General features: G+C 54.8%; 1 protein-coding gene across 4 annotated transcripts in view; it reads left to right on the top strand.

Moving 5' to 3' along the window:
* The window catches only part of ATP13A2 (ATPase cation transporting 13A2), a 387527-nt gene that overhangs the window by 348375 nt on the left and 14099 nt on the right, over window positions 1–25053 (top strand). Inside the window, exons 2-12 of one of the 4 annotated variants that reach the window (XM_060200857.1) lie at window positions 3164–3198; window positions 16276–16370; window positions 16454–16636; window positions 19092–19150; window positions 19325–19439; window positions 20660–20739; window positions 22620–22697; window positions 22844–22913; window positions 24136–24270; window positions 24366–24432; window positions 24535–24666. In XM_060200857.1, coding sequence (XP_060056840.1) covers window positions 3189–3198; window positions 16276–16370; window positions 16454–16636; window positions 19092–19150; window positions 19325–19439; window positions 20660–20739; window positions 22620–22697; window positions 22844–22913; window positions 24136–24270; window positions 24366–24432; window positions 24535–24666 — 1024 coding nt within the window. In that variant the 5' untranslated portion in view covers window positions 3164–3188. Of the gene's footprint in view, window positions 1–3078; window positions 3199–16275; window positions 16371–16453; window positions 16637–19091; window positions 19151–19324; window positions 19440–20659; window positions 20740–22619; window positions 22698–22843; window positions 22914–24135; window positions 24271–24365; window positions 24433–24534; window positions 24667–25053 lie in introns of those variants that run through there. The other 3 variants (XM_060200856.1, XM_060200859.1, XM_060200858.1) reach the window with 3 other exon arrangements.

Below are 25053 nucleotides of genomic sequence, written 5' to 3'. Positions count from 1 at the left end.
GCAACAATCTAACAAGACTGAAAAAATGGAGAAGTGAGGCTGTGCCCTCTCTAGAGCTGGAATAAACCAAACCGGCCTGGCCTGGCGACCTCCCGTTCTTCCCCTTCTTCCCTCAGATGCACCAGTCAGCTGCGCCTCATGAAGAGACAGCCCTGCAACAAGCACTTCAGTGAGCATTGGTCCATGTGATGGGCCTCTAGCCCACAGACGCCCAGAAGACCACACAGAGAGAGCCACTTCCCCCGGGGTAACTCTTGGTGTGTGGCAGGACCTCTCACATCCTCAGTGGCTTGGAAGGAAGCTCCCTCTGGCCTCCTGCCTCGACCAGCCCATTAGCTGCCTTCTAGAAGACTTGGCGGAGGGAGCCCCTTTGTCCAGAGAGGCTCGCGCATCAGGAAGCAGTGACACCAGGTAGTGACACCAGGTAGTGACACCGGTAGGGGCCGGCAAGGTCACTGGGTAGCGCACCTGCTTGCTCCTCATACATGTGCCAAGGTTTGAGCCCACCAGCCTTCACTGCGCTGGAGGAAGCTTCGGGGCTATGGTGTCCTCCCCACCTTAAGTATTTTTTAACTATTTTATCTGACAGAACAGAGAGAAATTCAGAGAGAGGGGAAGACAGCAGCCCTGCTTCACCACTCGTGAAGCTGTCCCCCTGCAGGTGGGGACCTGGCGCTCGAACCCCGGTCTTCATGCACTGTAATGTGTGCGCTTAACCAGGTGCGCCACCACTTGGCCCCTCCCCAAAGCGCTGGGAAGGAAGCTCCCATTCGAAGACAGTTTATCTTAAGATACTAGAAATGATACTAATTTTTTGTCCATCTGAAATCTATAAGTTGTGCTACAACAGTAAATAAATAAGGGAGTCGGGCGGTAGCGCAGCGGGTTAAGCGCACGTGGCACGAAGCGCAAGGAGACCGGCGTAAGGATCCCGGTGTAACGATCTCGGTTCGAGGCCCCGGCTCCCCACCTGCAGGGGAGTCACTTCACATGTGATGGAGCAGGTCTGCAGGTGTCTGTCTTTCTCTCCCCCTCTGTCTTTCCCTCCTTTCTCCATTTCTCTCTGTCCTATCCAACAACAAAGACATCAACAACAATAATAATAACTACAACAATAAAAAAAGCAAGGGCAACAAAAAGGAAAGAAAGAGAGAAAGAAAGAAAGAAAGGAAGAGAGAAATCTGGGCGCTCAGTCATTGGGCTGGGGCCCTCCCGATCCCATTTCACTGTCTTCTCTCTATTCTCAATCCAGATACTACTGTTCCTGGTCGGCTGGCTCCGACCAGTATGGAGCTTTGTAGGGGGGCAATGTGTGGAAATGTACCCCTCTTATCCTATGGTCTTGTCCATGCTTCCATTTTTATAAATTAAAAAAATATATAGCAATAAGGAAAAAATCAGCGTGAGTCTCTGTTGCCCTCTAGGGTTCTCCACGCACCCAAGCTGTGCGGGCGAGACTTCTGGGGTCTGGGGTTTGCCTCTGCTATTTCTGGGATTTCACAAGCCCCCTGTGGGGGCCAGGCGGTGGCCCATCTGCTTGAGCGCACAAGTTACAGTGTGCAAAAAGCCCAGGTTCGAGCCCCCGGTGCCCACCTGCAGGGGAAAGCTTGAGTGGTGAAGCAGGGCTGCAGGTGTCTGTCTCCCTCTCTGTCTCCTCCTCCCTTCTCAATTACTCTCTGTCTCTAGCCAATATTAAATACACACAATGAAAAGAAAGACTGAACCACCGTGATATGCCGCGGGACTGACACCTGGGGAGGCGCGGAGGGGCGGGCTGCCAGTCCCTGTGCCTTGAGGACGGTGCAGCACTTCTTCTGCTGCTGGCGTTTGCCCTTCTTCCGCAGCCAGTCCACAGCGTCAGGTGGAGCCCGATGTCAAGTTTCGAGACCTCCTTTGAATCTGGAGAGGTGGCAGTCGTTGACTATGTGGGTCATAGTCTGTCTGGAGCCGCAGGGGCGGTTCGGGTCGTCTCTGGCTCCCCAGCGATGGAACATAGCGGCGCACCGGCCATGGCCTGTTCGATAGCGATTGAGGAGGGCCCGATCATAACGTGCCAGGTCAAAGCCGGGTGGACGCTCGCAGGGGTCTGTGATGAGGTGTTTGTTCTTGACCTCAGCTGACTGCCAACTCTGTTTCCAAGAGTCTGGAACAGAGAAGTTCAGTGTAGGCGTAGGGGACCAGATTGGGTGACGAGACGTCAAGCGTTGGACAGGGTGGGCGAAGATATCCGCGTATATTGGCAGGTCCGGTCGAGCGTAGACGTGGGAAATGAACTTAGATGATGCCGCATCCCGACGAATATCTGGCGGGGCGATGTTGCTAAGAACTGGCAGCCATGGAACTGGGGTGGAACGGATGGTTCCAGAAATGATCCTCATGGAGGAATATAATTTGGAATCGACCGAGTGGACATGAGGGCTACGGAACCATCCTGGGGCACAGTATTCTGCAGTGGAATAGCATAATGCCAGAGAGGATGATCGCAGTGTGGAAGCGCTCGCGCCCCATGAGGAGCTGGCCAGTCTTGCAATGATGTGATTCCTCGCGCCCACCTTTGCTGCAGTTTTTATGAGATGTTCGTGAAATGACAGAGTGCGATCGAGAGTAACGCCAAGATAGACTGGCTGGGCTTCATGCCGGATTCTCGTATCGCCAAGCTGCACATGAAGCTCACGCGAGGCCGAGGCATGGTGTAGATGGAGAACAGATGATACCGTTTTTGCAGTGCTAGGGATTAGTCGCCATTTTTTACAGTAATCAGATATCAGAGACATGTCTTTCGTGAGTGTTTCCTCGAGGATGTCGAACTTGGATGCTTGAGTTGCACAGCAGATGTCATCTTAGATGCCCGAGTTGCACAGCAGTGAGCCTGGAGGAAAGGAGGAGCTCGCCCCTCCCCTCCGCAAACATGGCGGAGGCGGGACAGGACTACAAATCCCGACAGCCCTTGCGGCGCAGCGAGCTGCCGTAGCCGCAGCGGGAGGGAGGGGCGGGGCCTGGCGGCGCGCAGAGCTGGACAGCTGCGGCTCTAGTGCGCCCTCCCCGCCGCCGCCGCTCCTGCAGGTGCTGGTGCCGCCCGCCCAGCCCCGCCCGGCGCCTGGGGGCTTCCGCCTAGCGCACCGGCTGCGAGGCTTCGCGACGCCCGGGCCTGGGCCGCGGGGAGCCGGCGATGAGCTCGAGGCGCCGGCATGAGCGCAGGTGAGTGCGCCGCCCGGGTGGGGGTCTCGGGCCAGGGGCCAGCACGGGGGGGTGGGGGGGGTGCACCCGCCTGCCGCGGCTGCTCGGGGCGGGACGCACACCCCGCACTCCCTCCTGGAACCGGGATGGGGCCGGGTGGTGGTGCACCAGGTTAGGTGCGCCAATGTCTGCGCGCAGGGACCCGGGTTCGAGCCCTCGGTCCCCCCACACACACACACACTCCCTCCTGGAACCGGGATGGGGCCGGGTGGTGGTGCACCAGGTTAACTGCGCCAATGTCTGCGCGCAGGGACCCGGGTTCGAGCCCTCGGTCCCCCCACACACACACCTGCAGGGGTGGAGGGGAAGCTTCATGAGCGGAGAAGCAGGGCTGTAGGTGTCCCGCTGTCTCCGTCCCCCCAGCCCCCCTCAATTTCTCTCCGATCTAGCAGATAAAGTTAAAAGAGGGGGCTGAGTCCTGGGGCACAAACGCCACCCCCTGCCCGTCCCCTGGCAGTGCCACCCTCACGCCCACCCCCAGGCCCGGAGTGTTGGCTCACACCCCACCTGCTGCCGAGGGGACCCGTCCATCCCTCCTGTCCGTTCAGACCCCAGACCTTGCAAAGGGCCTGCGGGGGTCTCGGGCTTTTTGCAGCTGCAGACCCCCACTCACGTGAAGCTCTCTTCCCTCACCTCTGCCTCCTTTCTGCTCGCCACCCCCCCCCCCCCCCCAGCAGAAAGTGCGTCCAGTCGGTGATGAAACTCGCTCCGACCCCCAGTCCAGAGATGGGGATCCTGGCAGGTTGCCCGTCGCCCCTACTTCTTTGTCTCTGGCAGAGAAGAGCCGTTGGCCAGAGAGGAAAACAAGGAGGGAGGACGTGGCCCTGCTGCCCGGACGGCTGCCAGGCCAGCATGGGGAAGGCCAGCAGGTTAGGAAGGCAGAGGTTCCCGCATGCCTTTAAAAAAATGCTTTTCTTTTTTTATAAACAATTATTTATTTATTCATTCCCTTTTGTTGCCCTTGTTGTAGTTATTATTGTTGTCGTTGTTGTTGGACAGGACAGAGAGAAATGGAGAGAGGAGGGGAAGACAGAGAGGGGGAGAGAAAGACAGACACCTGCAGACCTGCTTCACCGCCTGGGAAGCGACTCCCCCGCAGGTGGGGAGCCGGGGGCTCGAACCGGGATCCTTACTTGGGTCCTTGCGCTTTGTGACACATGTGCTTAACCCGCTGCGCTACAGCCCGACTCTCAGAGGCTTTTATTTTTCTTTTGTTGCCCTTGTTGTTTTATCCTTGTTGTGGTTATTATTGTCATTGTTATTGTTGTTGGATAGGACAGAGAGAAATGGAGAGAGGAGGGGAAGACAGAGAGGGGGAGAGAAAGACAGACACCTGCAGACCTGCTTCACCGCCTGGGAAGCGACTCCCCTGCAGGTGGGGAGCCGGGGGCTCGAACCGGGAGCATTTCCTCTGGTCCTTGTGCTTTGCGCCACCTGCACTTAACCCGCTGCGCCACCGCCCGGCTCCCCCCACATGCCTTTGACTCTGGCCCCTGCGCCTTGCTCCGGGGCTGTGGACAGGCAGGCGAGGTCTGAGTCGGACGTGCCAGCCGACCCCTCTGTGCCGCGTCGTGAGCGGGATTCCTGCCCGTGCCTGTGAGGATGAACTCCGGGGAGGGTGTTCCTTCAGACCCACTCGTCTCCAGCTTCCCTTTCAAGCTGTGTGACCCCGGGCGAACGACTTCAAAATTCTGTTCCTCAGTTTCGTCAGCTGTGAAATGAAAGGCTAGAATTCCCACCCTTGGAGGGGCAGGCACCTTGCTGAAGACAAGTGGCTGTTAGTAGGATCACGATGAAAGCAGTCTCTTTAGGATTTTATTTATCTGCTCATGAGAAAGATAGGAGGAGGAGGAGAGAGAGAGAAAGAACCAGACATCACTCTGGTACATGTGCTGCCGAGGATTGAACTCAGGACCTCATGCTTGAGAGTCCAATGCTTCATCCACTGCGCCACCTCCCGGACCACCTGAATGTCTCCTTCTCCTTCTCCTTCTTCCTCTTTCTCTTCTTCTTCTTCTTCTCCTTCTTCCTTTTTTTTGCCCCCAGGGTTATTGCTGGGGCTCAGTGCCTGCACTACGAATCCACTGCTCCTGGAGGCCACTTTTTCCCCATTTTGTTGCTCTTGTTGTCGTTACTGTTATTGTTGCTATTGCTGTTGTTGGATAGGACAGAGAGAAATGGAGAGAGGAAGGGAAGACAGAGAGAGCGAGAGAAAGACAGACACCCGCAGACCTGCTTCCCCGCCTGTGAAGCGACTCCCCTGCAGGTGGGGAGCCGGGGGCTCGAACCAGGATCCTTAACGCGGGTCCTTGTGCTTTGCGCCACGTGCGCTTAACCCGCTGCGCTACCGCCCAGCCCCCCCGGAAAGCATTCTTATCCCAGACAGCCTGTGTGCACTGGACACTGCTCTGACATCCCGGTGCCATCCTGGGGAGACCGCGGCATGCCTAGAGAGACAAGCACGGCCGAGCGTCTGCACAGATGTCCGTCAGCACGGTGCCCTGGGCCTGCCCTTGCCGGGAGACAAGACTCGCTCCAGACGGGCTTCCTTCCCCCTTCTTCGTCTTCCCCGGCCGCCCGTCCTGGTGCATTGATGGCTGTGTGGCAGGCTCAGGGGAGACCTTTTGCGAGCTCCCTTCTCAGTCCCTGGGGGGAGGGTGGCACAGGCTGGTGTCTGGCAGGGCCCTTCAAGGGGGAGGCCCTCCCCTCCACACCTCATGGCGAGTCACCCAGAGGCAGGAGGTAGACAGAGAGACACTTGGGTCTGCAGCCAGACCACCCTGAACACGCCCTACCTCTTCTGATCTCAGAGAGACACCTGGCACCTGTTACAGTTGCAACAGATAGTTGTGCATTCACTCACTCACTCATTCATTCATTCATTCATTCATTCACCCACTCACTCATTCACTCATCCACGCCATACATCGTTCCTGACCCCCCTCTCCACGGCAGGACTGAGCAGGAGGGAGAGGGACGCTGTGCGCTCATGGTGGGCAGGGGTGGGTGTAGAGACCGTGGCCCCTGACTGGAGTGTGGCCCTGTTCTAGCATCCAGACGAGTCCACAGGCCAGCTGCCCGCCCAGAGCTGTCTGCCCCTTGGTTAAGGGTTTGAGGTGAAGGGCGGCCGCAGGAGAAAAGCTGCAGCGGGCAGGTGGCCGTCCCTGGCTGGGGCCCGAGTGCCGCAGGCCTCTCTCTCTCTCCCGGTTCCCAGCTGGCTCTCGGCCTGGTGGCCAGAAGGCCCTGGGTGAGCAGCTGGGTCCGCCAGCACAGGGGAGGGGAGCGGTGGTAGGGGGTGGGCTTTGCCGCTTTGCCACTTTCCCACGGGCTGATGTGGCCGGGGGGTGGGGGAGCCCGAGAAATGGGTCAGGGCCGAGGCCACGCCTTTGGCGGAGCAGCCAGCCGCCACCCACCTGGACACGGAGCTCCAGGAACTGCAGACACTCCGGCTGTTCCGGGGTTGTGATCCCAGAGAAAGAGAGAGGACGCGGAAGCCCAGAGAGACTAAGGCCCTTGTCTGTTGTCCTCGGAGCTCTGCTCAGCTCTGGCTTATGACGGGGCTGGGGATTGAACCTGGCACCTCAGAGCCTCGGGCATGAAAGGTTTTTTTTGAAATGTTACTTGCACAACCATTATCTCCTCAAGTCCCCTTGCTTTCCCAGAGGGGGACTACTTGTCAGAGCCGGGAGCTTTATCAGAGATGAAGACAGCAGCAGTAGTGGGGGTGCGGTAGCTAAGAGCACAAGCGGGGCGTGGAGGGCATCAGGGCATCATGGCTCCGCGAAGAGACTCTCATGCCTGAAACTCAGGTTCAGTCCTCTGCACCACCATAAGCCAGAGCTGAGCAGTGCTCGGAAAGAAAGAAAGAAAGAAAGAAAGAAAGAAAGGAAGGAAGGAAGGAAGGAAGGAAGGAAGGAAGGAAGGAAGGAAGGAAGGAAGGAAGAGAGGAAGAAAGAAAGAGAGAAAATACCCACCACTGGGGAGGTGCCATTGCTATAGTCTGTCTCCGTCTCTCTCTCTGTCTGAATGAAAGCGTGAGACCCCAGCCCCACAAAGATAAATCAGTAAGGAGTAGGAACCCTAGGCGCCTACCATGCTTAAGAGCCTGGGTTTGGGCCCGCTCCCCAAACCCCTGCAGGGGGAGAGCTTCACAAGTGGTGATGCAGGGCTGCAGGCGTCTCTCTGTCTCCCTCTGTCTCTACCTCTGCCTTCCCTCTTGATTTCTGGCCGTCTCAATCCAATAAATAAATCGAGATAATTTTTTTAATTCCCCCCCCCAAAAAAAAAAGAGTTTGAACTCTGAGCCAGACTGGCTGAGTTCTAATCCCACCATTGCACCTCTCTGATTCTCAGTTTCCCAGTCTATAAAATAGGGGTAAAAGTCATGGCTGCTTGGTAGGGTTGTGGTGAAAAAGAAATAGGTCCTGGGAGTCGGGTTGTAGCGCAGCGGGTTAAGCGCAGGTGGCGCAAAGCACAAGGACCGGCATAAGGATCCCGGTTCGAACCCCGGCTCCCCACCTGCAGGGGAGTCGCTTCACAGGCGGTGAAGCAGGTCTGCAGGTGTCTGTCTTTCTCTCGCCCTCTCTGTCTTCCCCTCCTCTCTCCATTTCTCTCTGTCCTATCCAACAACAACAACATCAATAACAACAATAATAACTACAACAATAAAACAACAAGGGCAACAAAAGGGAATAAATAAATAAATAAATAACTTAAAAAAAAAAAAGGTATCTTAAAAAAGAAATAGGTCCCCATACGTGAGTCTCTGGGGCCGGGTGGTGGCACACCTGGTAGAGTACACGTCACCCGGCTTTGAATCCCCCACCCCACACTTACAGGAGGAAGGCAGGTGTCTCCCTGTCTCCCCCTCCTCTCTCCGTTTCTTTCTGTCTTATGTTTAAAAAGGAAGCCGGTGGCTTCCTGGTGGCCTAAAACTTGAGAACCGGACCCAGCTAGGCTGTCCATTGTTTGAACACATGTGCCTCCACCCTCCAAGCCGGGAGCCGCCGGGGGAGCCCCTCCCTGGGCTGCACCAGGAAGCAGAAGGCTCTCAGCCCTGTGAGACCTGCAGCTGGCAGCCGGCTGTCTGGGGGAGGAAGGAAATGGTGCCCTGACAAGCCGCACTGACAAGCAGCTGGGCCGGGCTGGGTGGAGACCGCAGAGCAAGAGGGGAACCAGAAAGGCTGACTGGCTTCCCGGCCCGAGCCCCAGACTGGATCTCTGAGCCCCAGGCAAGAGGCTGAGGACACCTCTTCTGTGGAGCTTTGAAGCTCGCCCTCGCCACAGCTGGGCGCCTGGCTGCTGCAGGCCTGGTCTGTGTGGCTGCTCTGCACGGGCAGCTTGGGGTCTGGGTGTGTGCCTGTTTGTCTTCTGAGTCATCTGCTTGGCAGAGGCTTGAGGTGCTAACCACGTGGGCACCAGCTCCCCAGCCTCCTAACATCGGAATTCTGGTTCCCTCATTTTGTGGTGGGAAAGTTCTCCTCTAGGGGGCCGGGCGGTAGCGTATCAGGTTAAGCGCACGTGGCACGAAGCACAAGGACCCGTGCAAGGATCCCGGTTCGAGCCCCCGGCTCCCCACCTGCAGGGGAGTCGCTTCACAGGCCGTGAAGCAGGTCTGCAGGTGTCTAACTTTCTCTCCCCCTCTCTGTCTTCCCCTCCTCTCTCCATTTCTCTCTGTCCTGTCTAACCATGGCGACAACAACAACAACAATAATCATAACAATAAAACACCAAGGGCAACAAAAGCGAGTGATTCCTGTTATGGATGTTGGAGGCCTCTTGGGAAGCCAACAGCCACCCAGCACACTGCCAACGCTGTTGCTCCCGTAGGTGTGGGGAAGGGCCAGCAGCTCTGACAGACTCGCCACGTGGCCCAGGACCCGTTGGAGAATGCACGACAGTGACACTGCGCAAGAAGAACAGTAAGGGCAGCGGTGACGGCGTAACGGTTCTGCAAACACACTCTCATGCCTGAGGCTCCAAAGTCCCAGGTTCAGTCCCCTGCACCACCATAAGCCAGAGCTGAGCAGTGCTCTGGTAAAATAAATAAATAGCGGTCCGGGAGGTGGCGCAGTGGTAAAGCTTTGGAATCTCAAGCATGAGGTCCTGGGTTCGATCCCCAGCAGCACATGTGCCAGAGTGATGTCTGGTTCTTTCTCTCTCTCTCCTCCTGTCTTTCTCATTAATAAATAAATAAAATCTTATAAACTGAAAAAAAAAATATATATATATATTTTTTTACCAGAGCACTGATCAGCTCTGGGTTTACGATGGTACAGGGGATTAAACCTGGCACTTCGAAGCCTTAGGCGTGACAGTCTTGTTTGCATAACCATTATGCTATCTACCCCTGCCCAAATAAATAAATATTTTAAAAAACTTATTAAAAAAACAAAACAAGTTGAACAGTGAGCCCCTCCCTCTGGGTCCCTGCAGTAGCCACTGTCCGCTGGCCTTAGCAGACACACGACCCTCCAGCAGGGAGGCAGGACAGACGGTTCTCTCAGTAGTGGCAGTGGGCAGGGTGACTCAGCAGTGAGCAAAGCTGCGCACGGCCTAGCACCATGTATGCCGGACACGGATGCTCTGGTTCTCCCCCTCCCTCTCTCAATAAGTAAAGAAATCTTCTTTGGGGAGTCGGGCGGTGGCACAGTGGGCTAAGTGCACGTGGCGCAAAGCACAAGGACCAGCTTAAGGATCCCGGTTCGAGCCCCCGGCTCCCCACCTGCAGGGGAGTCGCTTCACAGGCGGTGAAGCAGGTCTGCAGGTGTCTGTCTTTCTCTCCCCCTCTCTGTCTTCCCCTCCTCTCTCCATTTCTCTCTGTCCTGTCCAACAATGCCAACATCAATAATAACAATAGTAACCACAACAAGGGCAACAAAAGGGGGAAAAATGGCCTCCAGGAGCCGTGGATTCATGGTACAGGCACTGAGCCCAGCAGTAACTCTGGAGACAAAAAAAAGAAAGAAAGAAATCTTATTTTTTTCCTCTAGGGTTATTAGTGGGACTCAGTGCGGGCGCTGTGAATCCGCCGCTCCCAGTGGCCATCCCCCACCACCCCTTTTATTTCCCATTTTATTCGCTAAGACAGAAATTGAGAGAGGAGAGGGAGAAAGATAGATATCTGCACATGTGTTTCACCGCTTATGAAGTGTCCCCAGTGCAAGTGGGGAGCAGGGAGTGAGGGTTCAAACCCAGAACCTTGCACAGGTCCTTGTGTGTAGTGTTATGTCCACTTAACCGGGTGTGGTACTCTCAGCCCCCAATCTTTATTTTTTTTATTATCTTTATTTTATTTATTGGATAGAAATCTAGAGGGAAGGGAATGAGAGAGGGAGAGAGACAGAGAGACACCGGCAGCCCTGCTTCACCACTCGCAAAGCTTTCCTCCTACAGGTGGGGACTGGGGGCTCGAACCCAGGTCCTTGCGCATTGTCACATGTGCGCCCAACCAGGTGCGCCACCACTCGGTCCCCCAATTTTTGTTTTTTAACTTCAATTTTTATTATTATTTTTATTTTATTCATTTATTCCCTTTTGTTGCCCTTGTTGTTTTATTGTTGTAGTTATTATTGTTGTTGTCGTCGTTGTTGGATAGGACAGAGAGAAATGGAGAGAGGAGGGGAAGACAGAGAGGAGGAGAGAAAGATAGACACCTGCAGACCTGCTTCACCGCCTGTGAAGCGACTCCCCTGCAGGTGGGGAGCCGGGGTTCGAACTGGGATCCTTATGCTGGTCCTTGTGCTTTGCGCCACCTGTGTTTAACCCGCTGCACTACAGCCTGACTCCCCTTTATTATTATTATTTTAACCAGAACACTGCTCAGCTCTGGCTTATGGTGGTGTGGGGGGTTGAACCTGGGGCTTTGGAGCCTCAGGCATGAGAGTCTCTTTATACAACCATTATGCTATCTACCCCTCTCCTCTCCCAATCTTTTTTTTTTGTTTGTTTTTAAATTTTTTAAATCTTTATTTATTGGATGAGGACAGCCAGAAATCAAGAGGGAAGGGGGGGAGAGAGAGGGAGAGAGACAGACACCTGCAGCCCTGCTTCACCACTCGCAAAGCTTTCCCCCTGCAGGTGGGGACCAGGGGCTCGAACCCACATCCTTGCGCATTGTAATACATGAGCTCAACCAGGTACGCCACCACCCGGCCCCTCCGATCTTTTTTCTTTTTAATTTTGCATTTTCTTTTTTTTTAAATTTATTTCTTTATTGGGGAATTAATGTTTTACATTCAACAGTAAATACAATAGTTTGTACATGCATAACATTCCCCAGTTTCCCATTTAACAATACAACCCCCTCTATGTCATTTATCATCCTTCATGGACCTGTATTCTCCCCACCCACCCACCCCACTTGATAGATACCTTGCCATTCTCTTCTGGCCTGTAGTGTTTGTAAGGAGAAGTCTGCTGCTAATCTTAGGGGTTTTCCTTTGTAGGTGACTCTTTGTTTTTCTCTTGCAGCCTTCAGGATCCTTTCTTTATCCTTATTCCTTTCCATTCTAAGTATGACATGTCTTGGTGTCTTTAGGTCTGGGTTAATTCTGTTTGGGACCTCTGGGCTTCTTGAATCTTTATGTCTTTGGTGTTGTCTAGACTAGAGAAATTTTCAGCTATTATGGCCTGGAGAATGCTTTCTTCCTCCCCTTCTCTTTCTTCCTCTGGTAAGCCAATAATGCGTATATTGTTTCTTTTGAAGTCATCCCATAGGACTCTGTTGTTTTCAGCATCTCTTAATCTCTTTTTTTGAGATCTCTTACTTCTTTTTTAGTTGTCTCTTCTTCTTTCTTCTGGCGTTTGCCCTTCTTCTGTAGCCAGTCAACAGCGTCAGGTTGAGCCTGATGTCAAGTTTCGAGACCTCCTTTGAATCTGGAGAGGTGGCAGTCGTTGACCATGTGGGTCATAGTCTGTCTGGAGCCGCAGGGGCAGTTCGGGTCGTCTCTGGCTCCCCAGCTATGGAACATAGCGGCGCACCGGCCATGGCCTGTTCGATAGCGATTGAGGAGGGCCCAATCATAACGTGCCCCATCAAAGCCGGGTTGACGCTCGCAGGGGTCTGTGATGAGGTGTTTGTTCTTTACCTCAGCTGACTGCCAACTGTTTCCAAGAGTCTGGAACAGAGAAGTTCAGTGTAGGCGTAGGGGACCAGATTGGATGACAGGACGTCAAGCGTTGGACAGGGTGGGCGAAGATATCCGCGTATATTGGCAGGTCCGGTCAAGCGTAGTCGTGGGAAATGAACTTAGATGATGCCGCATCCCGACGAATATCTGGCGGGGCGATGTTGCTAAGGACTGGCAGCCATGGAACCGGGGTGGAACGGATGGTTCCAGAAATTATCCTCATGGAGGAATATAATTTGGAATCGACCAAGTGGACATGGGGGCTGCGGAAATTTGCTAATTCTGTCTTCAGCCTCATAGATTCTATTCTCTCTGCCCTCTACTGCTTTCTGGAGTTCATCTATTTTGTTGCCCTGCTCTGATACTGTTTTAGCTTGTTCAACTAGTTGCCTTCTTAGCTCAGCGATTTCAGCTTTCAGCTCTCTAATAACCGTGAGATAATTAGTATTTTCTTCCATATTCTCATTTGTTGTTCCTGCATTTCTGATTACAATTTTTTCAAATTCTTTACTCACTCCTGTTATTATTTCCTTAGCTAATGTTTGGATGTTGAACTTGTTGTTTTGTGCTTCACCCTCTGGAGGACTTTTAGCTGGACTCTTGTCCTGGTTCGATTCTCCAATATTTTTTCTTGTTGTTTTAACCATTTTATATATTATGTTATGAGTTCCCTTTATCAGTACCTTTCAAATTATTGATCACTATTGCCTGGATTGACTTGTGTCTAAGTAAGTTAATTAAAGGGTTCACAGTGGTGGAAGTTAACAGTTGTTTCAATCCCTAAGTTGGAGCTCAGTGGTTTAAAAGCCTCTTTTTTTTTCTTCCCTGTAGGCTATGGGAGCCTGAGGGCTTTTAAACTGTCAATAGGCTTCAGCTTAATCACTGACTCCTGACCAAGAGATAAAGCAGGGTGTGGCAGAGATAATCCAGTGGTTATGCAAAGAGACTTTCACAGCCCCTCAGCTATGCCACCGAGGTATAGGTCTTCTCCTGAGTTTCCCGGTTAGATCTCTGTCCCCTGGTGTCCCTCCCTGTCGCTGCTCCAGATTCTGAGGGCAGTAGTAATGGAGACTCAGAGTTACACTTGGTGAGTCTCTGGGGAGTCCTCTCCTCCCTTCAGCTGTCCCCTTGTTGTGGAGCAGACTGGAGGTGGTGTCTCCACGGATAAACTGCTGAACTGTTAGCAGTCACTTAATCTCTCCTTAGGCCCCTCTCTCCTCTCTGTCACCAGCCACGCATGTTTGTACTCACCGGTGATTTACTGGGTTCCTGTGGTCATTCTAGTCCTGTCTTGTTTCGGTCCCGGGTGGTCTCCTTTGGTATTCCTAGTTGATCCGGGAGAGGAGAGGAGAGGAGAGGAGAGGAGAGGAGAGGAGAGGAGAGGAGAGGAGAGGAGAGGAGAGGAGAGGAGAGGAGAGGAGAGGAGAGGAAGCCATCTGCTGCTGTTCGTAGCTCCGCCTCCGGAAGTCCTCTCTCCCAATCTTTTTCTTAAAAATATTTATTTATTTATTCCCTTTTGTTGTCCTGTTGTTTTATTGTAGTTATTGTTGTTGTTATTGATGTCGTCGTTGTTGGATATGATAGAGAGAAATGGAGAGAGGAGGGGAAGACAGAGAGGGGGAGAGAAAGACAGACACCTGCAGACCTGCTTCACCTGCTTCACTTGAAGCGACTCCCCTGCAGGTGGGGAGCCGGGGGCTCAAACCAGGATCCTTTTGCCGGTCCTGCGCTTTGTGCCACATGTGCTTAACCCGCTGTGCTACCGCCCAACTCCCCCAATTTTTTTTAATAGAAGTTTTGTACTAGAATTGTCTGAGCTAGTCACAAGCCTGAGTTCCCTCATCTGTAAAATGGGGGTGACAGCCAGCCCTTCCTCACAGAGGGTGAGTGGGGAACCAGCTAACTGTTCAGCTGGGAGTCTCTCCTCAAGCCCTGGGGGCTGCTCAGCACCCCCCCCCCAGCCCACCTCAAATAACTGGGTTCTCCCACCCTCCCTGGGGGCTGCAAGCTTGGAAACCTCCCAGTCAGAGTCTGAAACCACTCCCCTAGCAAGACGAAGAATCAGGAGAGACAGAGGAGGAAGCTGGCCACTCCGTACTGGCGGGTCTAATAGCCCAGAGAATTTACAAGACTTTGTCTTAAGCCACAGGACACAACAGCTCTCAACCTGCCCCTTCCTCGGATCGTGAAAGTGTGGAGAGCAGCCTTAACCAGGGAGATTCCTGTGCTCTGCGCCTCTCAGGGCCACATCCTGGGATGGCTTCTGGGGGCGGGCAGGGTGCATGGAGTGCACCTTCCAAGAGCAAGGCAGGTTTAGGCTGGGATGTGGGAGGTGGGGCTGCTCAGCAGGTGGGGCTCAGGACTTGGGTGTGTGAATTCCCAAATTCAGTTCCTGGCTCTCTTTCTCTCTCTCTCTCAATGGGAAATAAGTTCTTTTTTATTTTTTAATATTTTTATTTATTTATTGGATAGAAACAGCCAGAAATTGAGAGGAAGGGGAAAGAGATAGACCCCTGCAGCCCTGCTTCACCGCCTGTGAAGTTTCCCCATCTAGGTGGGAACCGGGGCCTCGAACACGGGTCCTTGCGCATTGTGACGTGCACTGAGCCAGGTGCGCCACCACCCTGCCCATCTATCTTCTTTCTTTCTTTTTTTTTTTTTTTTTAAGTTTTATTTACTTATTTTCCCTTTTGTTGCCCTTGTTGTCTTTTGTTGTTGTTGTTGTGGTGGTTGTTGTTGTTATTGATGTCATCGTTGTTGGATAGGACAGAGAGAAATGGAGAGAGGAGGGGAAGACAGAGGGGGGAGAGAAAGACAGACACCTGCAGACCTGCTTCACCGCCTGTGAAGCGACTCCCCTGCAGGTGGGGAGCCGGGGTTCGAACCGGGATCCTTATGCCGGTCCTTGTGCTTTGTGCCACCTGCGCTTAACCCACTGTGCTACAGCCCGACTCCCTTTAATCTTCTTTATTTATTGGATAGAGACAGTCAGAAAGAGAGAAAAAGGGGAGATAGGGAGGGAGAGAGACAGAGAGACACCTGTAACACTGCTTCACCACTCACAAAGCTTTCCCCCTGCTGGTGGGGACCGGGGCCTCGAACCTGGGTCCCTGTGCACTGTAACATGTGCGCTCAACCAGGTGTGCCACCACCCAGCCCCCTATTTATTTATTTTAATGAGAGAGACACAGAGAGAGAGAGAGAGACACCAGAGCCCTGCTCAGCTCTGGCTTATGGTGCTGCTGGGGATTGAACCTGGGTCTTGAGAGTCTCAGGCATGAGAGTCTCTTCTGCATCACCGTTATGCTGTCCTGCCCGCCCTGGCTCTGGGCTCCCTCCTCTCTTGTGTCTACCTTCCTCTCGTGAAATAAGATGAAATAACCTGGGAGTCGGGCTGTAGTGCAGCGGGCTAAGCGCAGGTGGCGCAAAGCACAAGGACCGGCATAAGGATCCCGGTTCGAACCCCCAGCTCCCCGCCTGCAGGGGAGTCACTTCACAGGCGGTGAAGCAGGTCTGCAGGTGTCTGTCTTTCTCTCCTCCTCTCTGTCTTCCCCTCCTCTCTCCATTTCTCTCTGTCCTACCTTCTTCTTCTTCTAGCATTTGCCCTTCTTCCGTAGCCAGTTAATGGCTTTGAAAGTGACTGGGATCCATGTGGATTCAGTCGGCTAGGAAGGATCGTCAGTTTCCCCAATGAATGGGGACTCACAGGATGCACCACGGGAAGGTCGATCCAATGCATCCCACTGTCCTATCCAACAATGACAACAACAATAATAACTACAACAATAAAACAAGGGCAACAAAAGGGAATAAATAAATAAAATAAATATAAAAAAAAGATGAAATAACCTGCCCCCCCCTTTTGTCTTCTTGACTCCCCCAAGTGACCTTTCTCCTCTGCCCACAGACAGCAGCCCTCTGGTGGGCAGCACGCCCGCCGGCTATGGGACCCTGATGGCAGAGACAGCTGTGGATCCCCTCAGCTCCTCGGTTTCATCCATGGTACGTGGGCGGGCGGGCGGGCGGGAGGACCGCGGGCGGGGCTGCGGCCTGGCCCCCTCGCCACCCTGCCTGTCCCCCCGCAGAGGCTCAGCGGCTACTGCGGCAGCCCGTGGCGGGTCATCAGTTACCACGTCGTGGTCTGGATGCTGGCAGGAATCCCTTTGCTGCTGTTCCGCTGGAAGCCGGCCTGGGGCGTGAGGCTGCGGCTGCGGCCTTGCAGCCTGGCCCGGGCAGAAACTCTCGTCATCGAAATAAGAGACAAAGAGGTGGGCGGGGGGCCGGGCCTGGCAGCATGGGGTGGGGGTCAGGTGTGGGGGGAGATGCTCCCTGTCAGTTTTCTTTTTTCTTTCTTGCCTCCAGGGGTACTGCTGGGGCTCGAGGCATCCACTGCTCCTGGAGGTCATTTTTTCCCTTTTGTTACCCTGGTTGTTTTGAACCATTGTTGTGGTTATTATTGTTGTTGTTATTGATGTCGTTGTTGTTGGACAGGACAGAGAGACATGGAGAGAGGAGGGGAAGACAGAGAGGGGGAGAGAAAGACAGACACCTGCAGACCTGCTTCACCGCCTGGGAAGCGACTCCCCTGCAGGTGGGGAGCCGGGGGCTCGAACCGGGATCCTTAGGCCGCTCCTTGCGCTTTGCACCACATGCGCTTAACCCGCTGCGCTACCGCCTGACCCCACTGTTTTAAAAAATATTTTATTTGTTTATGAGAAAGATAGGCGGAGAGAGAAAGAACCAGACATCACTCTGGCACATGTGCTGCCAGGGATCCAACTCGGGACGTCATGCTTGAGAGTCCAAAGCTTTACCACTGCTCAGCTCTGGCTTATGGTGGTGTGGGGGATTGAACCTGGGACCTGAAAGCCTCAGGTGTGAAAGTCCCTTTGCATATAACTATTATGCTATGCCCCCAGACCCCTTTTTGTTTTTAAACCAGAGCCCTGCTCAGCTCTGGCTGATGGTGGTGTGGGAGGTTGAACCTGGGACTTCAGAGCCTCAGGCACGACCATGATGCTGTCTACCCCGTCCCTTTTTAAAAACTCTTTTGAATTTATTTTTATTTTGATGGGACAGAGAGAGATTGAGAGATAGAGACACCTACAGCACTGCATCAGCATTCGTGAACATTTCCCCCTGCAGGTGGGGGCCGGGGCCTTGAACGCTGGTCCTCCCACAAGATAATGGGTGTTGTCAGCTGGGTAGGCTACCATCCAGTCCCTCCCCTGCTGATTTTCCTTGGGCCTCTGTGAAGGTGGTCCCTCCCCACTCAGACTTATTTATGTATTTTTATTTATTTATATGTGTCTATTTATTTTCCCTTGTTTTTTTTATTGTTGTTGTAGTTATTGTTGTTATTGATGTTGTTGTTGTTGGATAGGACAGAGAGAAATGGAGAGAGGAGGGGAAGACAGAGAGGGGGAGAGAAAGACAGACACACCTGCAGACCTGCTTCACCGCCTGGGAAGCGACTCCCCTGCAGGTGGGGAGCCGGGGGTTCGAGATTTATTTTGTATAGAGACAGAGAAAAATTCAGTTGGGAGGGAAGGGGAAGATAGAGACAGACAGACAGACAGACAGACAGACAGGGCCAGGCAGTGGCGCACCTGGTTAAGCACACAGATCGCAGTGCAGGAGGTCCTGGTTCAGCCCCCTACTCCCCACCTGCAGGGCAAAGTCTTTGCAATTGGTGCACGTCTGTCTGTTCCCTTCTCTATCTCCTCCTCCCCCTCTCAGTTTCTCTGTCTCTATTTAAATTGGATAAATAAATAGAGATATTTTTTAAAAAGCTGATCTTTAAAATATATATATGTGGGATAAGTAAATAAAGATATATATTTTAAATATTTATTATATTTATTTATTCCCTTTTGTTGCCCTTGTTGTTTTATTGTTGTAGTTATTATTGTTGTTGTCATCATTGTTGGATAGGACAGAGAGAAATGGAGAGAGGAGGGGAAGACAGAGGGGGAGAGAAAGACAGACACCTGCAGACCTGCTTCACCACCTGTGAAGCGACTCCCCTGCAGGTGGGGAGCCGGGGTTCGAACCGGGATCCTTACTCCGGTCCTTGTGCTTTGTGCCACCTGCGCTTAACCCGCTGCGCTACGGCCCGACTCCCCAAAGATATTTTTTAAAAAGCTGATCTTTAAAATATTTATGTGTGTGGGAGTCGGGCCGTAGCACACTGGGTTAAGCGCACGTGGCGCAAAGCGCAAAGACCAGCACAAGGATCCCGGTTCGAGCCCCCAGCTCCCCACCTGCAGGGGAGTCACTTCACAGGCGGTGAAGCAGGTCTTCGAGTGTCTGTCTGTCTCCCTCTCTGTCTTCCCCTCCTCTCTCCATTTCTGTGTGTCCTAACAGTGACGACATCAACAATAATAACTACAACAACAATAAAAAATAAATTAAAAAGATATATATATATATATGAGAGAGAGAGACCTGCAGCCCTACTTCACCCCTCGTGAAGCTTCTCCCCCAAAGGTGGGGACCGGGGGCTTGAACTTGGTAACGTGTGCATCCAACCAGGTGTGCCACCACCTGGCCGAAGCGTGTTTGCTCTGCACCTCAGATTTCCATCTGAGCAGGGGGCAGATCCCGTAGTTCCTGGGTGGAGGGGTCACCTCTTGCTCCTGTTCTGGCAGGGACGTCCTGATGGGCGGTGGGGCGGAGGGGAGGGTGGTCTCCCCCTGCCTGAGTCGCCCCTCTCTGCCGCAGGATAGCGCGTGGCAGCTCTCCACTGTGCAGGTGCAGACGGAGGCCGTCGCCGAGGGCGGGTGAGGCAGTCCCAGCTCGGCTTCCAGAAGGCCCCGTGCCCCCTGCCCTCCATCCGCAAAGGCTCACACCCTGGTGTCCCCCGTCCCGGGGAGGGAAGCTGACTCCGTGGAGAAGGAGAAGTTGAGGGGTGACTCCCAGAGCTCCTCAGTAAGCCCCGCACCCCGCTTCCCCAGCCTGGAGCTGCTGCCACAGGCCCAGGCAGAGGACGGCCAGAGCCAAGCAGCCCTGGGTCCCACCCCGGAGGGGACGTGGGAGGACACCGCCCAGCTCCACAGGAACGAAGAGGCGGTGAGCGGAGTGGCCAGCGGGGCTGTGGACAAGTCCTCACCTCCCTCTGGGCCTCGGTTGTTTCCTCTGTGTGATGTGGGGAGGGTGGGGCTGCCTGGCACCGAGGCCCCTAGTCCTGTCGCCCCACGTGTTGGACGGGCTGGCTCACTGTAGTAATTAACAAAAATGAAACTCGGGCAGGGGAGATAGCATAATAGTTATGCAAAGAGACTCTCGTGCCTGATGCTTCAAAGTCCTATGTTCAGCCCCCTGTGCCACCATAAGCCAGAACTGAGCAGTGCGGTGCCGGGTGGTGGCGCACCTGGTTGAGCGCACGCCTTCAAGCCCCCGGTCCCCACCTGCAGGGGGAAAGCCCCTCGAGTGGTGAAGCTGGTGAAGCGGTGTTGCAGGTGTCTTTCTGTCCGTCTTCCCCTCTGTCTCCCTCTCACCTCTCGATTTCCAGCTTTCTACCCAATAAATAAAGGTAATAGGGAAAAAAAAAATCTTAATTAAAAAAATCAAAGCTTTACATGGTCGGGGCTTGAACAGACAGGGAGTTTGTTACATCGGGGTTATTTGGGTACAGCCAGATAGGCAAAAGGGCCAGAGCCGGGCTGGTCATGATGGCGGGAGCCGTGAGTCTGTAGGTTATTATGATTATTTTTAATGTTTTTTATTTATTTATTTATTTTCCCTTTCGTTGCCCTTGTAACATTGTTGTGGTTATTGATGTCGTCGTTGTTGGATAGGACAGAGAGAAATGCAGAGAGGAGGGGAAGACAGAGAGGGGGAGAGAAAGACAGACACCTGCAGACCTGCTTCACCGCCTGGGAAGCGACTCCCCTGCAGGTGGGGAGCCGGGGACTCGAACCGGGATCCTTAAGTCGGTCCTTGCGCTTTGCGCCACCGCCCGACTCCCGAGTGTGTAGGTTGTTACCAGCACTCGGGCTCCACGTGTTCAGGTCCCCGGGGGAGGCGGCATGGCGGCCGGTCTGGGAGAAGAAGGAGAGCGCACAGGAACAGGAACCCAGAGCTCCTGCCTAAGTGCCTTCGGCCACCCCCTCGGTCCCTTGTGGGTCTGCGTCTGTCCGGAGCGTGCTCGCAGGCTGACGCCAGCCGTGTGCTGATGACATCCGTGTCCCGGTGGCTGACCCCGGTGCCCCGTGGCCCTGCCCGCCCGCGGGCACACGTCCCTGGCCTTGCTTCGGGCCTCTAACACCGCATCTCCTCTCTCTGCCCAGCGGCCGGTGCTGCGCTACTATGTCTTCCAGGGCCAGCGCTACATCTGGATCGAGACCCAGCAGGCCTTCCGCCATGTCAGGTAGGGCAGCACCCACGCACCTGCGCCGCCCCTGCGGCAGTGCCCGCCGTGCTGGGTGCGGGACGTCGGCCTGGGGTCCCCGACCGGCCCTGTGCCCTGGCCCCTGCAGCCAGGGGCAAGTCACTGCTCCTTGCCCAGGCCCCGGGCTACAAATAGGGCGTGGAGGGCACCTGCCTCCCGGGGCTAGTTTGGGGTGCAGTAGCCTGCCAGGCGCCACCTAACTGGGTTTCGTTCAGCACCGCGAAGTCGCCTCGTGGGGTTCTCAGAGTCACCCCTGCCGCCATGTAAAGCTGGGTCACACCACCGTGAATCGTGCCGTGGGCTCTGGATTCGGATCTCCTGTTCGGGGTCTCAGCCCTGCTGTGCCCCCCGCTAAGTGCTGGGCCGTGTCGGCTCATCCCCACTCCGGGAAGCGGACCCCAAGACAAGGACTCGAGCACAGGGCGTCTGTTGAGAACGTGGTCCCAGCAGCCTGGGGAGATGAGAGTCGGGGAGGGAGGTCACCCACGCCGGGACACCGTGGCACCCGGGCTCAGTCCCCAAAGGGTTGCCTCTGAGCACTGTGGTCCACTCTCACCGGGACAGGCAGCTGTGGGCAGGAGCTGCTGGAGCACGTGGAGTGAGTGCCACGGGCACGCGGGGGTTTCGGCACAGGCCCTGGACCGGGGGGGGGGGGGGGGGGGGGGGGGGGCGCGGCTCAGCGCCGTGTGTGGCCTTGTCGGTCTCTGGCCCCCTCAGCAGCTGCTGTCATTGCCCCACTTTGCAGGGAACTGAGGCATACAAGTCAATTAAATAACTCACCTAAGGCATTACCCTTTTAAGTAATGTCCTTTTTTTTTTTTTAATTTTATATTTATTTTCCCTTTTGTTGCCCTTGTTGTTTTATTGTAGTTATTATTGTTGTTTATTGATATCATCATTATTGGACAGGACCGAGAGAAATGGAGAGAGGAGGGGAAGACAGAGAGGAGGAGAGAAAGACAGACACCTGCAGACCTGCTTCATCACCTGTGAAGCGACCCTCCTGCAGGTGGGGAGCCGGGTGCTCGAACCGGAATCCTTACACCGGTCCTTGTTCTTTGCACCACGTGCGCTTAATCCAATAATGTCCTTTTTATTATCTTATCAGGGGCTTAATGATTCACAGCACAGTTGTTCGTGTATGGGTACTTTTTGTCCTTTAACCAGAGCCCTGCTCAGCTGTGGCTTATGGTGGTGCGGGAGTTGAACCTCAGACTCCAGAGCCTCAGGCATGAGAGTCTCTTTGCAGAACCATTATGCTATCTACCCCCATACCACCACTGATGGGTACAATTCCTCATCTGTAAATGATATATTTTTAATATGTATTTATTTATCCCATTTTTCTTGCCCTTGTTTGTTTTATTGTTGTAGTTGTTGTTGTTGTTGATGTGTTGATGTCGTCGTTGTTGGAGAGGACAGAGAGACATGGAGAGAGGAGGGGAAGACAGAGAGGGGGAGAGAAAGACAGACACCTGCAGACCTGCTTCACCACCTGGGAAGCGACTCCCCTGCAGGTGGGGAGCCGGGGACTCGAACCGGGATCCTTACACCGGTCCTTGCGCTTCGTGCCACGTGCGCTTAACCCGCTGCGCTACCGCCCGACTCCCTAAATGATGCTCTTATCACATAATAATAGCTGCTACTGCTCTGGGCACTATTACCATCATTCTACTTGCCCGTCCGCCATGGGAGGGTCTGGGGTCCTTCAGAGGGACACACAGAGAAAGCCCAGGGTCATCGAGGGACCTGTGGAGGCCAGAAAGGCCTGAAATGCCAACCACTTGGCTTTATTCTCTGGGGGGGCGCAGAGCTCGGGTCCTGTCACTCCCATCATTGCCCCCTCTCCCCGCCCCCAGCCTGTTGGACCACGGCCGCACTTGTAATGACATCCACCACTCCCGCTCCGGCCTCAGCCTTCAGGACCAAACCCTAAGGTAGGCACCGGCCTGGATCCAGGCTGCCCTTGGTGGGGCGGGGGTTCCCCATCCACAGTTTCCTTCCCCACATTCAAGTGGGAAGTTCCATCACCCGGGAAGCTGGTACAGCTCCCCCCCAACTTTTGCCCTGTCCCCTCTCCCAGGAAGACCATCTACGGTCCCAATGTGATCGGCGTGCCCGTCAAGTCCTACCTCCAGCTGCTGGTGGATGAGGTAGGCCTGGCTCTCACCCCGTAGTGGAGAGACATCACAGAGCCGGCCCAGCCCGCTCAGGGCAAAGACCTGCAGGGTCCTTTCCAGCCCGGGACTCTGGATGAGAGGCCAAAGCCAGCGGCCTGGCTTCCTCCTCTGTGTCAGAGCAGCTGTGGGGCCCCTCTGTGCACTCCCCCTGCTGACCCCCCTGCAGCCCCGGGCAGGGACACCCACCCACACATGAGGATCCTGAGCTTCAGAGATCAGGATGGCAAAGGTCACCCAGGACAGAAGAAAGCCTTGTCTGCACTGTAGCCCTCCAGCCTTCCACGCCGTGGAGAGACAGACAGACAGATGCCCTGAAAGGGGGAGGCCTGGGAGGCTGGCCTGGTAGAAACACCCTCACCTGGGAGTTCTGTGGTTTTCAGCGAGAGACTCAACCCTTCTGTGCCTCGATTCCCTCATATGTAAAAGAGCCAGAGAAGGGAGGCGGGCTGTAGCGCAGCGGCTTAAGCGCACCTGGCACAAGGCGCAAGGACCGGCATAAGGATCTCAGTTCGAGCCCCCGGCTCCCCATCTGCAGGGGAGTTGTTTCACAGGCGGTGAAGCAGGTCTGCAGGTGTCTGTCTCTCTCTCCCCCTCTCTGTCTTCCCCTCCTCTCTCCATTTCTCTCGGTCCTATCCAGCAATGATGACATCAATAATAACTATAACAATCAAACAACAAGGGCAACAGATAAATAAATATAAAAATTTTTTAAAAAGAGCCCGAGAGTAGTGCTTGTCTTATAGAACTGGCATCCCCATTATGTGACATGACACCGAGATCCATGTCGTCCCCCCCCCCCCGCCCTTGTTTTTATTGTGCTGGGATCTTGCATGTGGATGGTCTCACCACCCCTGCGCCAGCTTCCTCACTCAGAAAGGGAGACAGGGACTTGGCCCTGTGCTGCAGCGTCTCACGTGGTGCCGAGTCTCCAGCCTGGGCTGTGCACAGGGCCCAGCAGGCGCCCTCCCCGGTGAGCGCTCGAGAGAGAGAGAGAGAGAGAGAGAGAGAGAGGGAGAGAGAGAGAGAGTGAGCGCGCTCCGGTGTGTGTATCTTGAAAGCAGAGAAGCCGCCGGCTTGAGTCCTGTCTGGCAAGGTAGCCTGGTGCCTGTCATGGCTTCAGTCCTCTGCCCCTGCCGTTCAGAGACGGGCCTCTGGCTGGACTGTGCTGACCGCCTGCCTCTTCTCCCTGCCCCAGGCACTGAGCCCCTACTACGGGTTCCAGGCCTTCAGCGTCGGGCTGTGGCTCGCCGACCACTATTACTGGTACGCCCTGTGCATTCTGCTCATCTCCACCGTCTCCATCTGCCTGTCACTGTACAAGACCAGAAAGGTGAGTGGCGTGAGACCCGTGAGGCAAGGCTGTGGGGTACCCCACGGGGCCTCTACCTACCTGCACTTGCACTCCCCCTCTCCCCCTGTCCACAGCAAAGCCAGACTCTGAGGGACATGGTCAAGCTGTCTGTGCGGGTGTGCGTGTGCCGGCCTGGGGGAGGTAAGGCGCTGGGGAGACAGGGAGGCAGGATGGGGCAGGGGGCTGGGGCGTGGGGTGAGCGGTTGGTGCCTGGGCTGTGCTGAGCCATCCACTTGGCTGCAGAGGAGGAATGGGTGGACTCCAGTGAGCTGGTGCCCGGAGACTGCCTGGTGCTGCCCCAGGAGGGCGGGCCGATGCCCTGCGACGCTGCCCTGGTGGCTGGCGAGTGCACGGTCAACGAGAGCTCTCTGACAGGTGAGCCCCGGCCTTGGCCCTCAGCCTCCTGGCCTCCCTCCCGCCCACCGATCCCCTGGGCCTCGGGTCGCTCCTGGGCTTTCTCCTTTTCTCCTTTTTGTTCATAAGCACCCTGCACTTCAACACCGGCTCACCCTGTGCCCCGAGCTGCTTCACTTCACCTCTGTGCCTCAGTCTCCTCTGAGGGGGTGGGGGGCTGTCGGTCTTCCTCCCTGGCTAGGACTGTATGAGGCGCTTTCCTGCCTGTGGAGGGCAGGCAGGAGACTGAGGCTGCCTGCGGGGAGTACAGACCTCACGCCCTGTAGGAGGAGCTGGGGCACCCGACACGAGTCCCCCCCTTCGTCCCGATGCCCCTTCCCCTCCGCTCCTGGCGGGAAGCTGCCGCCC

This window comes from Erinaceus europaeus, chromosome 11, assembly GCF_950295315.1.
Source record: "Erinaceus europaeus chromosome 11, mEriEur2.1, whole genome shotgun sequence".
Lineage (NCBI taxonomy): Eukaryota > Metazoa > Chordata > Mammalia > Eulipotyphla > Erinaceidae > Erinaceus > Erinaceus europaeus.
The sequence above is the reverse complement of the archived record's forward strand: the minus strand, read 5'-3'. Positions and strand labels throughout refer to the sequence as shown.